Consider the following 13,479-nt stretch of genomic DNA (forward strand, 5'->3'; position numbering starts at 1 on the left):
AAACATAAAATAAAAACGTTAATAGAATTTAATTCTAAGTAAAGGTAAAAAATTATAATAATTACGTATATTAATATTTTATTGTAATTATAATATTTTACGTAATTATGATAAATATCATGAAGGTGTAATAATTTATGTAATTTAATGAATTTTCCGTAATTGACCTTAACCTAGTATCATTTTAATATTTTTATAGTAGAAGTAGCCATAATTATTTTTTCCCAAAATTAAGGTTTTATCCTTCTGCCTCTTTCAGTCAAAAGGGTTATCTAATAAAAGTGGGCCATTTGGTGGGGGATTTAGGCATTAGTCACCAAACCTTATTCAAATTTAATAAAACCATAACAAAAAGAATAAATTATACCATTAGTCACCAAACTATTACGTAATATTCTAATTTGGTCACCAGGCTATTGGTTTTGACAAAATCATCACTGATGTTAATTTTTCTATTTTAATTAATGATTGCTACCGCGAATTTTTTTGAACTTTTTATACCATTTTATCTCTTCTCATCAGTAGTCCACATGTCATCTTTTAATGATTGTATTCGAACTAATAAAGTGATGTCATCTTTTAATTGTATTCGGATGTGGTTACATAGATACAGTATGCTTGGAAAACGTTATAATTTACAAATCACACTGAATTGGGTATAATTGAAGATTCCAAAGTATATTCTTCAACTCTAAGGAAGGGGAGTGATTATTGGTGTAGTTATGCAGTTCATAACACCATTCCACTTTTTATGAGATATATTATATGAAAAATTATCTTATATACAGACTATGTAATTTTTTAGAGGATAAAAGTAATTAATCTTATACTTTTAAATATCGCTTTAGTTCTATACTTGCATTAAAGAAATAACAGTTTACAGCTTTCTTATTAATTGCTTATTGATTACACATAAACAAATTAAAATGAAGCATGCAAAGCTATTAAATTAGCCATTGCTTATAGTTGCAATAAAAGCAAGATGTTATATATATAACACCCAGATTTTGAGTTATTGACCAACCGCCATGCACTGGTGAGAATTTCACATTATTATTTTGTGATGGTCCATGGAGATTACCAGGTGCTATATCCCCATGAAAGCCTGGACAATAACGTGGTGGTGGCATGGCGAATTCAGCTCCAAAAAGCATCGAAGAAGCTCCTGAAGATCATGCGTGGAGTATATATGCTTCTCCTCGATCATTTGAAGCATCGCGTGTTGAAAATCTCGATAAGGGTCGTTGGAATTCTTCACCACAGCGATGCTGTCGATGATTTTAGAGCAAGGGCTGAGCGTAACTTAGGAAGATGACGATGATGATATTGTATCGACATTGGAAGTTGATGATGATGTGGAGGAGGAAGGATTTGGGGATGCAGAGACTTTGGGTTTTGGTTTATAAACATCGCAAAAGTTTCGGGTTCCCGCAGCTCTGCATCTTGCATTTGCTGGTAAGAGAATTTTTAACTGGTTTTTGTTGTTGGAAGACATGAATGAAAGATGTAATTTTGATGAGAAAGATGAAATAGGACGTGAATGAGTATACTGTTTGTTTTTGGGACTTAACTTACAGGAAATGTTGGTACGAGTCTTGTTGGAACATGAAAGATGCAATTTAGTTCAGAGGGACGTGAAAGAAAGAAACAAGAGGATTGTTGGTACGAGCCTTTTTCAACATTTTCTTGGGTAGGAATCATTTTATCTTTGAACTTTATATTGAGTATACTGTTTGTTTTAGGGACTTAACTTACAAGAAATGTTAGACATGTGAATTACGGAGATAGATTGTTTATTTTAAAAAATTAAAATTAAAATTTTTATCCTATAAAAAAGTCAATATAAGAATTTAGTATTTGTATTTTTTGTTTAAATTTTTTAATTTCATTTCACACCCTTCAAGTCATTAAATGTAAGAGATGAGGTTGAAGTAGAGTGGAACCTAATATATCTGTAATCTTATTAAAATAATATACATAAAGAATACAGATTTTTGTCAAAGAAAGTACCTAACAAACACTTTATCCACAATCCCTTCATGGGAAACGACAAATAATTTTAAAAAAATATTCAAGAAATTTCCTTGTTGCTTGATCCCATATTCCTCCTAATTCAAGAATATTAGATATATAAGTTAGAATATGGATACGAGCAGAGGGGTATTTCTTATGCCATCTGCTCCTGTTCTATGTACATTTGCTCCATCCACGGTGGAAGTGTTTCTTGAACCCCTTTACCGACACTGTAACGTTGTTGCTGCTGCAACTGCTCTCCCGTAGAAGCACCATCTCTCACGATCAAGTGAACCCAGGACACTCTGGCTCATTGGCATTGGATGCCATCATGTTTGTCGTTGCTGTTGTGGTGGGATTGTTGTTCCGGAATCCGAAAGACCATATTCCTCCTAATTCAAGAATATTAGATATATAAGTTAGAATATGGATACGAGCAGAGGGGTATTTCTTATGCCATCTGCTCCTGTTCTATGTACATTTGCTCCATCCACGGTGGAAGTGTTTCTTGAACCCCTTTACCGACACTGTAACGTTGTTGCTGCTGCAACTGCTCTCCCGTAGAAGCACCATCTCTCACGATCAAGTGAACCCAGGACACATCTGGCTCATTGGCATTGGATGCCATCATGTTTGTCGTTGCTGTTGTGGTGGGATTGTTGTTCCGGAATCCGAAAGAAGCAGACTTCCTAAGCCTGTTCAGCTCATCTCCTTGAATGCCCCAATCCAGTTTCCCATCAGGGGAACTCCAATCAGAAATATTTGAAGACATCATGGTTGTGGAGGTGGCAGTAAGTCCAGCCCGACTGGTCATTGCCCCACGGTCTATAAAACTCTGGCTCCGTTTTGCAAATCCGGAAGACCTGGAATTCATTACTGCTGCAGCCACTGCAGCAGATGAGTCAAAACCAAATGCTGATGGCTGCCTCACCGGAGATGATGAAAGGTTCATTGGGTAGCTTGCTCGGAGCTGGTTCATGTTTTGGCGAATTTGAAGCCCAGTTGGAGATTGCAACTGGGTTGGTGTTGCAGATTTTACTGAAAGTCCCTTCAAGGGAGACAGAAGAGATGGATCAAGGGATCCAAAAGCACCATCGAGATTAGTAGGCTTCAAATCCTCAAGCCTACTGTATTCGTTTCTCCAGCTAGATGGGGAGGAGAGACTAGCTATTTCATCCATCAACTGTTGCTGTTGCAATTGGCTAGCATGGTTCTCAAGGGCATGTAATTGCATTTTCAAATCAAAATCTCTGGCATTAAAAGCAGCCTTTAAGCGGCTACCTGGTAGATGCAAGGCAGGTGGAGTGAGGTTAACTTTGTTGTGCCACAAGTTCCAGATATTTGGAGAGGAAGAAGCAGCTAAAGGAGACATGGGTGGTATTGAAGCAGTAGGCAGTGGCAAGGAGGATGAACCAAGTGCTAGAGGGCTCAAATTTGCCACGTCCACTGCATTGATAGCAGTAGACCTCGGCGAAGGCATGGCTGAACCAGTTGAAGCATTCACGGGACGTAATTCTTCAAGTTTGTGGGCAAAGAAGCAGATTTTGCGATTGCACCAAATCTCATCTTTGCAAAGCCTTGTTCGATATTGAGCAGGATGCAGCCGAGATTCAAAAATACCATGAGCATATTCACAAGCATCACCCTTAGGGCATGCCCCCTTCCGGAACTCGGGGCAGGGCACGCAGCTATAAGGGTACTTCCTTAGGTCCCTCCTCCTCGCATTCTCGCCAGGATGAACAAAAGGGCACTCAGTCCAGTCATGGGAGTATGCCCTCGAGCAAGGCTTCACCTTAAAGGTATACATCCTGAAATCATCAGTTCCATAGATACCGTTGTTGATATCAGGAAGTGATACATCAACAGGATATTCTTTCTTCTCAGATTCTTTCACCAACTGAGGCAGCACCGTCTTTTCAGATTCGTCTTTCTGGTTAAGAATATGACCGCTAACACCAATTACATTCTCACCTTTTAGCAACAACTCAATCACCTTTCTTCTGGAATTACTCAAAGACTTTAAAGCCAGCACAACCAGATCGATAGGTTTGTTCCCATTAGCATCAACACGATTAACATCAGCAGATGCATCAAGCAACAGCTTGATAATCTCAACCGAAGAATCCGAACCACCAGCAACAGCACAATGAAGGGCAGTAACTGCATCAGTACCACAAGCCCCATTCACATCAATCTTGCCACTTCCAATGATGTATTTCAAAACATCAACGGTACCGAACATGGCAGAGATTATCAAGGGTGTCCTCTCTTCAAATCCCATCTTTCTCGACCAGATTTTTCTACCATACCAGAAACTTGCTTCACCAAGATCCAAACCTTTCTCTTCTACTTCGGTTTTAAAGGCTACCAGATCATTAGAGGCAGCCAATTCGAGCAAAACGGAGCAATTACATGGAGCAACAGTTTTTTGCTCCTGTAGCTCACCCTCCATTGTGAAATTTGAGGAAACGAGTTCACTTTTTGAACCACAACACATCCCCAACAAGCCCTGCATAATTTATATAGCAGCAAGAATTCAGTGTCTCACTCCATAGCAAAAATCAAATAAGAAGAAAACATTCTATAGCTGTGCCAGACCAAAGTACACAGGAATCTTTATGGTTTCTACATACAATTCAAAAGGAAACAAAATTTTCATTCTAGGACCTGAAAGAAAAACAACCCAGAGTCTGATAATCTAATAAAAAGCTACTATTCATGGAACCATATGTAAAAATTATTACATATACTTCAATTTCAAACACTACGAAAATTCAAGCATAGTTCAAACACTCTAAGAAGAAAATAAAAGACCCAAAATTCACAACTTTTTACCAAAAAAGAAAACCCCAACAGACGAGAACTCATGAATTCATAAAAAAATCAGATCAAACATACATAAAATCACTTTTAATAGACAAAGAAGTGAGAATCAAAGTCAAAGTTGAAGTCTTGTTACCTAAAAGCAGTCCCGGACGGAGGGAACGCAGAGAAGAATAAGGTTATATGAAAGGAGGGAAGAGAGTTGGAAATGAAGAAGTAAGAGCAAAGTAGAGAGGGGTTTTTAAAGAAAGGGTTAGAGTTGATTTTGGGGGAAGAAGAAGAAGAGAGGAAAGCGTGAGTTATCTTCCTGGGCCTTCATTTAAGGGTCAAACTTCAAAGGGAAGGGGTCCCTCTTCTTGCTTTATGATTGTTTACAAATGAAAATGAAAGAGGGATGAGAGAGTCCAAGTTGTAAGCCACCCTTTTACGCGTCTGCCTTCCCTTTAGGTGGGTGACATACAGACAGGCCATGTCTCCGCGCTGACTCAGCTTTCCACTTCCACTCTTTTCAACGCCATTGTTTTCTTCTCCTTCTCAATCTCCTTTTCACTTCACTATATATAGGATAAATTACAAATTCAATAACTGAACTATCTTATCTCTTTTATTTTATTCATTATACTTTTAATTTTTTTAATTTACTCACTAAATTTATTGATTTTTTTTTGTTACTCTATGGTAGTGGCGGATACACTAAGTTCTATAGAGTTAAGTGCATCCCATTATCTTGAAAAAGTGGTAAAATTTAACTTAATGTGTAAAGAAAAAAAGAAAAAAATTACAATTTGTACATACCCATTATTTTTAAGAAAAGAAAATTAAAATTTTGGACCACCATTTCTAAATTTCTGGAACCGCCACTGCTCTCTATGGTAACGTGAATTATTTTTTTATTATTATTATTATTTCTCTAATATGATAAATTTATTAATATTTCGTTCTAAATATAATTTAAAATAATAATAATAATTAAAATATTAAAACACCTAAATCTCAATCTCTGTTTTGGTTTCGTCCAACCTCCACCTTCGTTAACCAGGTTCTTCTTGAACCCATTTTTTCATTCTCTTCTTCTTCTTCCATATTGCCGCCTTTCGCAAGATTAATTGATGAGAAAACACATCCAAAAAAAACATAAAAGATTTGAACCCTCCATCTTCCTTAACCATGTTCTTCTTCAACCCATTTTCCCAATCTATTGTTCTTCTTCCATGTTGCTGTCTTTTGCGAGATTAGTTCGATCTCAAGTGGTTCTTTTTGGTTTCCATGATACAGTCTTTCTTCAATGGTTGTGGGCTTGCAAGACATGTCTTTTGGTTGTTCCCACCGATGATTCCATCGACGTACGAATAAGCCAGGAAAGAGAAGGTTTTCGGCTGACAATTGATGACTTGTATATCGTCAGAAAATGAGGTGAAATGGTTGATTCCATGAACCAGAAGTTGTCAGAAAGGTATTTCGGGTTGGGGTTTGAGAAATGATTTGGGGAGCATATAATTAAATATATTAAAATATTAAAAAATATAATATAATATTATTAAAATTATTAATAAATGTATTTTAATAATTAATATTTAAAATAATAATAAAAATAGTATATTAATATTAAATCTATAAATTAGTATTGTTTTGAGTAATTATGTTTTTAAGTAAAAAGTTTAGAAAACAATTTACATAAAATTAATTCATAGATTAATTTTTAAAAAATACAAAAGAAATTTCGTTAATTAAAAATATAAATTAGATTGACCATTTATTTTTTATCAATCAAATACTAAATTTTTAAAAAAAATCAATTACAATAAAATAAACAGAACCTTAGGTACTTAATGGACATGGAAGCTTTTTATTGGATTAAATCGTTTGATTGGAATTTTTTTACAAGCACCTTTAAGAATTCATTGACACGTACATTCTTTTGGAAAAGTTTTACGTTAACAATTTAATATAAATAGTGTAACACTTTAGGAATTAAATTTTAAAAATTATAAAGTGGTAGATTTAATTAGTATTTTGAAAGAAATTATAGATTAAATTTTATAAAATTTCAAAATTGGCAGACTAAGAAGTGCAAGAAGTTCAATGACTAAACTATTGATTTACCTATTTTTTATATAAGATGAATATAAACCACATTTCCCACTATAAGTTCCCAGAATGCTTTCCATTTTCCCCTTCTCCTCAACCCTCCTTACAACATCGATCTATTCGTCCTCCAATCTCCGATCGACAAACCGAAACCATCATCGTGTTCGTTGTCGACCGATGAACAAAACCCCTCAAACGTTTTATCGTGAATCGTCGCCGTTTGTCGTTAATTTCAGTCGAAAGTATCGTCGGAAATAACTCGTTTTCAGTTGGTTTTTGGTCGATTAACGACGATCCGACAATCCGCTTTTGACACCTCCCGCACCATCGTATTCCTTGCATCATTTCGAATCCACCGATGTTCTCTGTTTCTCCGTCGTCGTCGGCGCGTGAAGGGGTGAGACCGTCAAAGTTTCTGACATTTCGGAATTGAGCTCTCTGCCGCTGTTCAAAATTTTGAATCGAGCTTTGTAAGTGCCTCAAAATCGCTAAAAATAATTTTTACGAATTTTTCCGAGAATTTTACAGCACCGTATCACTATTCACACGCCACAAGCGCCACCCCCGAGAGTGGGCATTATCTGGGTGATAATTTTGTAATTAATTTTTGTTTGTGTGCTATTTGTGTAAATTTCGAGTGTTAGTTTGGTAAATATTTGTAGAATGTGGCTAATTTGGTAATTAATTTCTGTTAGGGTGATATTTGTGTAAAATGATCGACTGTTAACTGTTGATTGGCGTTGACCATAGTTGACCAGAACTTTGACCGGCTTTGACCGGGCATTAAACTACCTTTGACTTTGACCGAATATACCTATCCTGATGTTTTTCAACGTTCCAAATATGATTCTGCATTCCGTTTTTCGAAATTCGGATCCGAATGTCTCGAAATTTCCAGTCAAACCCGTTGACTTTGATTTTGACCGAAAATTCAAGATTTTCAAAAAGTCATATTTATGTTTTCGATGTCCTGAATCTTATTCCGAAGTCCGTTTCACCAAAATTCGAACCCGATAAGCTGTTTTTCACTGATTTATCATCTGATTCGATCCGTTTTTCAGAATTAAGCTCCGTTTTTTATGTAATTTATGTTGATATGGATTCGAGGAAATATTGGAAGATGATTTCAAGATCGAGGGCGTTTGAATGGAGTTTAATGGTCGATCAGTATTGCATGAAAATCGAGGCAATATTTTACTACCTCTTTATGCTTTATGGAACATGTTGATATTGGTAAATGCATGAATAAGATAATGTTGATCACTTTTGTGGAGTTGAATAATTTATACACTCGATATGAATGTAGTAGAAATTATGTAACTGAATACGAATCGAATAACTAATATAAGAGATTAAGGAATTGTTAGAATTAAATTACAAGTTTGTGATTGGTGATAAAGAAATCAGCTCTGGATTTGTAACTTATATTTTATATCATCAAAGGTTAAATGTTAAAGGTACTTGGATGGGAAATTATGAGAATACTTCAGTAGGATAAAATTATGAAAATACCCTTATATTGTAAGATGACAAGAATTGTCCCTAGAAGTTGATTAATAACTCTGAAAAGACATTGATTCGGTAAAATTTCATATGTGCATAAGAAATGCTAGTTTTGCTTAGGAAATACGGATAACCGATTTTTAAACCCAAGAGGGTTTGTACAAGATACTAGAAGTCGGTTAAAGAATCATTTCAAGATCAAAGAATGTTCGGGAAAGCAATTAACCATTGGATCTCTAAAAGTATAATTATTTTCGTTAAGAGTTAATACCGAAATTATCTAGTTAAGAAATTACGAAAATGCCCTTGAGAGGTAAAAATAGTCCAAGTTGACTCTGAATGAGAAAGTAACATGAGAATTTATTTTTAAAACGATAAATTACTGATTTGATTGTTGAGATCCTATTTTTGTATGAAAAACTCCTAATAATTCGTCAGCAACATCTGAGAATGCATTTAACCTGTAAATCTCCGACTTGAGTAAGTACATGAAGAATAATAATTTATCGATGTTGATATATTGTCAAAATAGTTCGAAGGGACTGACATAAATGATAAGTTTGAATTAAATAATAAGAATGGACGAAAGAAAATGATTGAAATATTCTAGATCTGTAAGATGACCAAAATACCCCTATAATGGAAATAATTAAATAATATCACCAAGCCAGGAATAAATGGATATCCTCAAGCTTTGAAATGAATGTAAGATCGCTGAGCATAAAAAGGACCAAAATACCCTTATGTCCTAGACTAAGTAAATGTCTTGGATTATTTAAGAAATTCAAATAAACATGGATATTGTACTGCTCTTAAAGGTTATAGAACGCAACTTAAGCTGATCAACCAATATTAGTGTTATATCAATACTTGAATGGCATAGGAACCACTTAAATGCTTGTTTGTTTCCTCAAGTTTGAATTGATGATAATTTGGAAGTACTCAACTCAACGCTAGAGCATATTCTATAGTAAGTAGTGGATATCCGTAAGATAAATCAACCAAGAATACTAGAATGACTCTAGTATATGACTAAATTGAACTGAATGAAAATGCAATATGTATTTGGAATTTAGAAACGTCTGAATTACTCGGGAAAACTCTGAAGTAACAAGAATAGACATGATTGTTAAATGAACCATGAATCAAGTACGTCCGTAATTCCTGATATCGTTGAAACATGGAAAAGAAATAAAGACAGTTAGGAGATCTATTCAGCGATGATTATAGGGATGATCTATGGATCTGTATTATGGTATTAAAGAGTGAATACACTGGAAGGATAATGAATTGACTTGTTGACATGCATCAGTTTGAGAGTTGTGTAGCTCGAGTTGTTTGATAATACGGTCGATAGTCATAGATTGTAAATGACTTGAATCTTCGATTCTATTTTTTCATCTAAAATACTTCGGTCATGTTTGAAAACGCAAGTAACGCAGAAGGAAAAGATTCTGAATACCTCATTTGGTTCAATTGGGTTGAAATCCTATGAATTCAAAGTATATTCCTGAATACCCCTGATTGTTTGGGTAATGGAATCACTCACAATAAATCTGAATTTAGAATTATTATGTATAAAGGTTCCTGAACGTTTTCCTGATGCACATGGAAACTTAGTGGAATTCTAAAGTATCAATCTGAAATGTCTAATTAGATCGGTTAGAAATCGATTCTCTTCAATGAGATCTTATTCTTGGAATCCGATCAAATTGCATAAGTTCATGTTATCCATACTGATAACTACAAAATGCATCTGAAAAATATTTGGATTCTCTAGTGTGTTCCTTATATTTTGAAAAATTGTTTTATTGTTTTAACATGTGGTACACTGAAATCTATGGTTACTGTTTTATGGATGCACCGACTTAACGGTGATAGCTTATGGATTTGTATCATTGTATAAAGTGTATCTTGGAGATACAGATTTGTAAGGTACAACTCTGATCAAGCTGGAAAATTTTTATGGACCTAATGTGACTCTTAGGTAGGCTCTACGGCCCTGAGATCATTCTCCGGTAGGCCCTGTGGCCCTAAGATGTGTTCTTATGTAGGCCTCACGACCCCGAAATCTATCTTGAGTAGGCTCTCAGGCCTTAAGATGTTCCCTTAGGTTAACTCTTTGTAAGATGATTTTAAAATACGAGTTTAAAAAAAACTCCACTACAATATGGTTTATGGGATTTTACTGAACTACCATTTGATTAGTGTACCTATTATGATTTTATCGTACTGATGGAACACACTAGATATCCTATTCGACCTCATGAAAACGCGATAGTATGAAAGGTTTCTTATGAACTGAGATTCATGGCTTCTACTCGATGAACTACTAATGGAACCCCCAGATTATTCCGCAATTGGTATACGTTTGATTCAATAAGGAAATTATGGCTTCTCATTTATCTGCATGTCATGTAGCATCATCTGGTAGTTCTGTATTACTGAGCTTTCCGAAGCTCACTCTATTACTCACCATTGCAGGTTAAAAGAATTGTACTAGTACATCTATCGAATTCAGTAAGGGAGCTTTTCCAGCGTTGTTTACAGAGTATGGTACATGTGATTAAGGGGCATGTAGATTGTATTTTGTTTTTATATCAGAGTCTGATAAACCCATTTTATTTCTGAAAAATAATAAATCATTTTATGATTTTACATGTTTTAAGAAAAATTTTAAAATTTTCGCTATTTCTATGGTGGGTCGCTCCGGTGGCCCTAATGTGACACTCCAAATCGGATCGGGCTATCCGCATCAGTCTGAGGGGGTTACAAATAGCTAACAGTGTTAAAAATTTGGAATAACTAATAGCATTTTAAAGATAAGAGAATCAAATTATGTTAAATTGAAATTAAGGAATAGTTCTTAAACTTTAGCATAATAGAGTGACCAAAAAATTAAATTTAACCTAGAGTTCGTCAAATTGTTGGTGGTAGTCCCGTAGCTTTTTCTTGTGAGCACACCTAAGTGCTGACTTTTAGTAGAGCAATAGGATTTGACTTGCGAAGAATTTATTTCAATTTCACGTTATTCTACAGTTTCCTAGTATCTTGGATCATGTGACTGATGGAGTTGCGTTTAATTAAAATTAGGATTCCAACTCTTATTTATCTAATTAAAAATCTTGTATGTTGCTTTAGATTATTTGCGTTATTTTTTCTAAATAATTTGGGATGATTGTATAATGATATTTGTTTAATTCTTTTCGTAATTGACAACGTATACAAAAACCTATAAGCATAATTATTTGAATTTAAGTCATAGAAAAAATAACACTCTTTTATTGTTAAGGTCGTTTAACTAATTCATTTTAATGTATTTTTTAACACTGGTTTCTCGTGCAATTTCCAATTTATGATCTTTCGTTTCTAATGTAAAAAATGTACATAAATATTGGATGAGGTATATTACAAAGTCAATTTCAAAAGTAGGGTTCAACTACAGGCGTTTATATATTTAGTCAAAAAATAAAAACGAAAATTTTGAATTCTGTTATTTATTTATTTTCCCATCAGGGAAAAATGCCTTCCGCTTGCTATTTATAAAAGAGAAAATCGCCTCAGTGACCAAAAAAAAGTTATAATATACGATTTTAACCAACTTTTTTTGGATTTGCCAAAATGACCAACAAAATCGCAACGCGAAATAAAAATCGCAACGCGATCCCCAGAATCGCAAATCAGTTTCCAAAATCGCAACGCGATTCTTGAAAATCGCGATGCGATAGTACAAATTCGCATTGCGATTTTAAATAATCGCAACGCGAATATGAAAATCGCAACGCGAACACATAAATCGCAACGCGTATCCGTAAATCGCAACGTGTATCCGTAAATCGCAACGCGTATGGGTAAATCGCAATGCGTATCCGTATATCGCAACGCGTATCCGTAAATCGCAACGATAATACATAAAATCGCAACGCGTATCCGTAAATCGCAACGCGATATTTAAAGCGCCATTATAATCGCTACGCGTATTTTATTTTCAAATTACAAAAAGAATATTAAGACAAAATCCCGTAATCGCAACTCATAACCTAAAACCTAAAAGCACAACTCAGTCCCATCTCCATCTCTCACTCTCTACGGCGAAGAAATCCGTCCCCATCTCCGAAGATTTCCGTCCCCATCTCCGGCGAAATCCCTCACAACCATTCACGGTCAGAAATCCCTCACAATATTCAGAAATGGAAAATCAACCTCCGAGGGTTAGTTTTTTTAATTATTTTTATTTTGAAATGTTTGCATTATTGTAGGTTTTTCATATTGAAACTGATGATAAGTTTACTGGTCATTTCAATAATAGATTAAGCATTTCACTTAGATTTCATTTCGCGTTAAGATTCTCTCGTTGCGATTTTCATTTCGCGTTGCTATTCTCTCGTTGCGATTTTCAAGTTAGTATTTGTCTTTGTCTTTGTTCTGTCTTTTGGTTGAAGTAATGCAATCCATTCAAGTTTCAATTTGCAGAAGAGTCGCAACGAGATAAATGAAAATCGCAACGAGAGAATGACTGTCGCAACGAGAGAATCGCAACGCGAAATGAAATCGCAACGAGAGAATCGCAACGCGAAACCAAAATCGCATTGCGATTTTCATTTCGCGTTGCGATTCTCTCGTTGCGATTTTCATTTCGCGTTGCGATTCTCTCGTTGCGATTGTCATCTCGCGTTGCGATTCTCTCGTTGCGATTTTCATTTCAACCAAAAGACAAAACAGTGTTGCAAATTTTAGTTTCAAGAATAAACTACTACTTTTTATGTTTATTGTTTTTGGTATATCTAACTTGGTATGTTTATTGTTTTTGTAGAAATTTTTTTCGGCTCAATTGACCTTGAGAAATAAAGTCAGCCTGGCCACTACAATTGCAAAGAAGCTTTCACCTGCTCAAAGACAATTGTTTGAGGAAACCTGCTTCGGGCCATGGCTGAGAGTACAGCATCCGGGTGGAGATGCTAATTTGACCCATTTGTGGCTTCAGACCATGACATCAAATCTACCCGACAGTATACAACGTGGTGAGGAAGAGATATGGTTTCATTTTCCACC

At 35.1% G+C, this 13,479-nt stretch overlaps 1 protein-coding gene across 2 annotated transcripts; it reads right to left on the reverse strand.

Annotated features, from left to right (window-relative positions):
- Positions 1 to 2,416: 2,416 nt before the first annotated feature.
- LOC120162086 (zinc finger CCCH domain-containing protein 29-like) lies at positions 2,417 to 5,072 on the reverse strand. 2 transcript variants are annotated; one of them, XM_039172267.1, is made up of 2 exons: positions 4,977 to 5,033; positions 2,417 to 4,525 (listed from the first exon to the last, which is right to left on the reverse strand). In XM_039172267.1, the coding sequence occupies exon 2, from the start codon at positions 4,508 to 4,510 to the stop codon at positions 2,465 to 2,467; it is 2,046 nt and encodes a 681-aa protein (XP_039028198.1). In that variant the 5' UTR covers positions 4,511 to 4,525; positions 4,977 to 5,033; the 3' UTR covers positions 2,417 to 2,464. The 2 variants fall into 2 exon arrangements, with proteins under 2 accessions (XP_039028198.1, XP_039028197.1); XM_039172266.1 differs by having other exon boundaries at positions 2,418 to 4,522; positions 4,973 to 5,072.
- Between the last annotated feature and the right edge of the window lie 8,407 nt (positions 5,073 to 13,479).

Source organism: Hibiscus syriacus, unplaced genomic scaffold (assembly GCF_006381635.1).
Source record: "Hibiscus syriacus cultivar Baekdansim isolate YM2019G1 unplaced genomic scaffold, ASM638163v2 tig00111402_pilon, whole genome shotgun sequence".
Lineage (NCBI taxonomy): Eukaryota > Viridiplantae > Streptophyta > Magnoliopsida > Malvales > Malvaceae > Hibiscus > Hibiscus syriacus.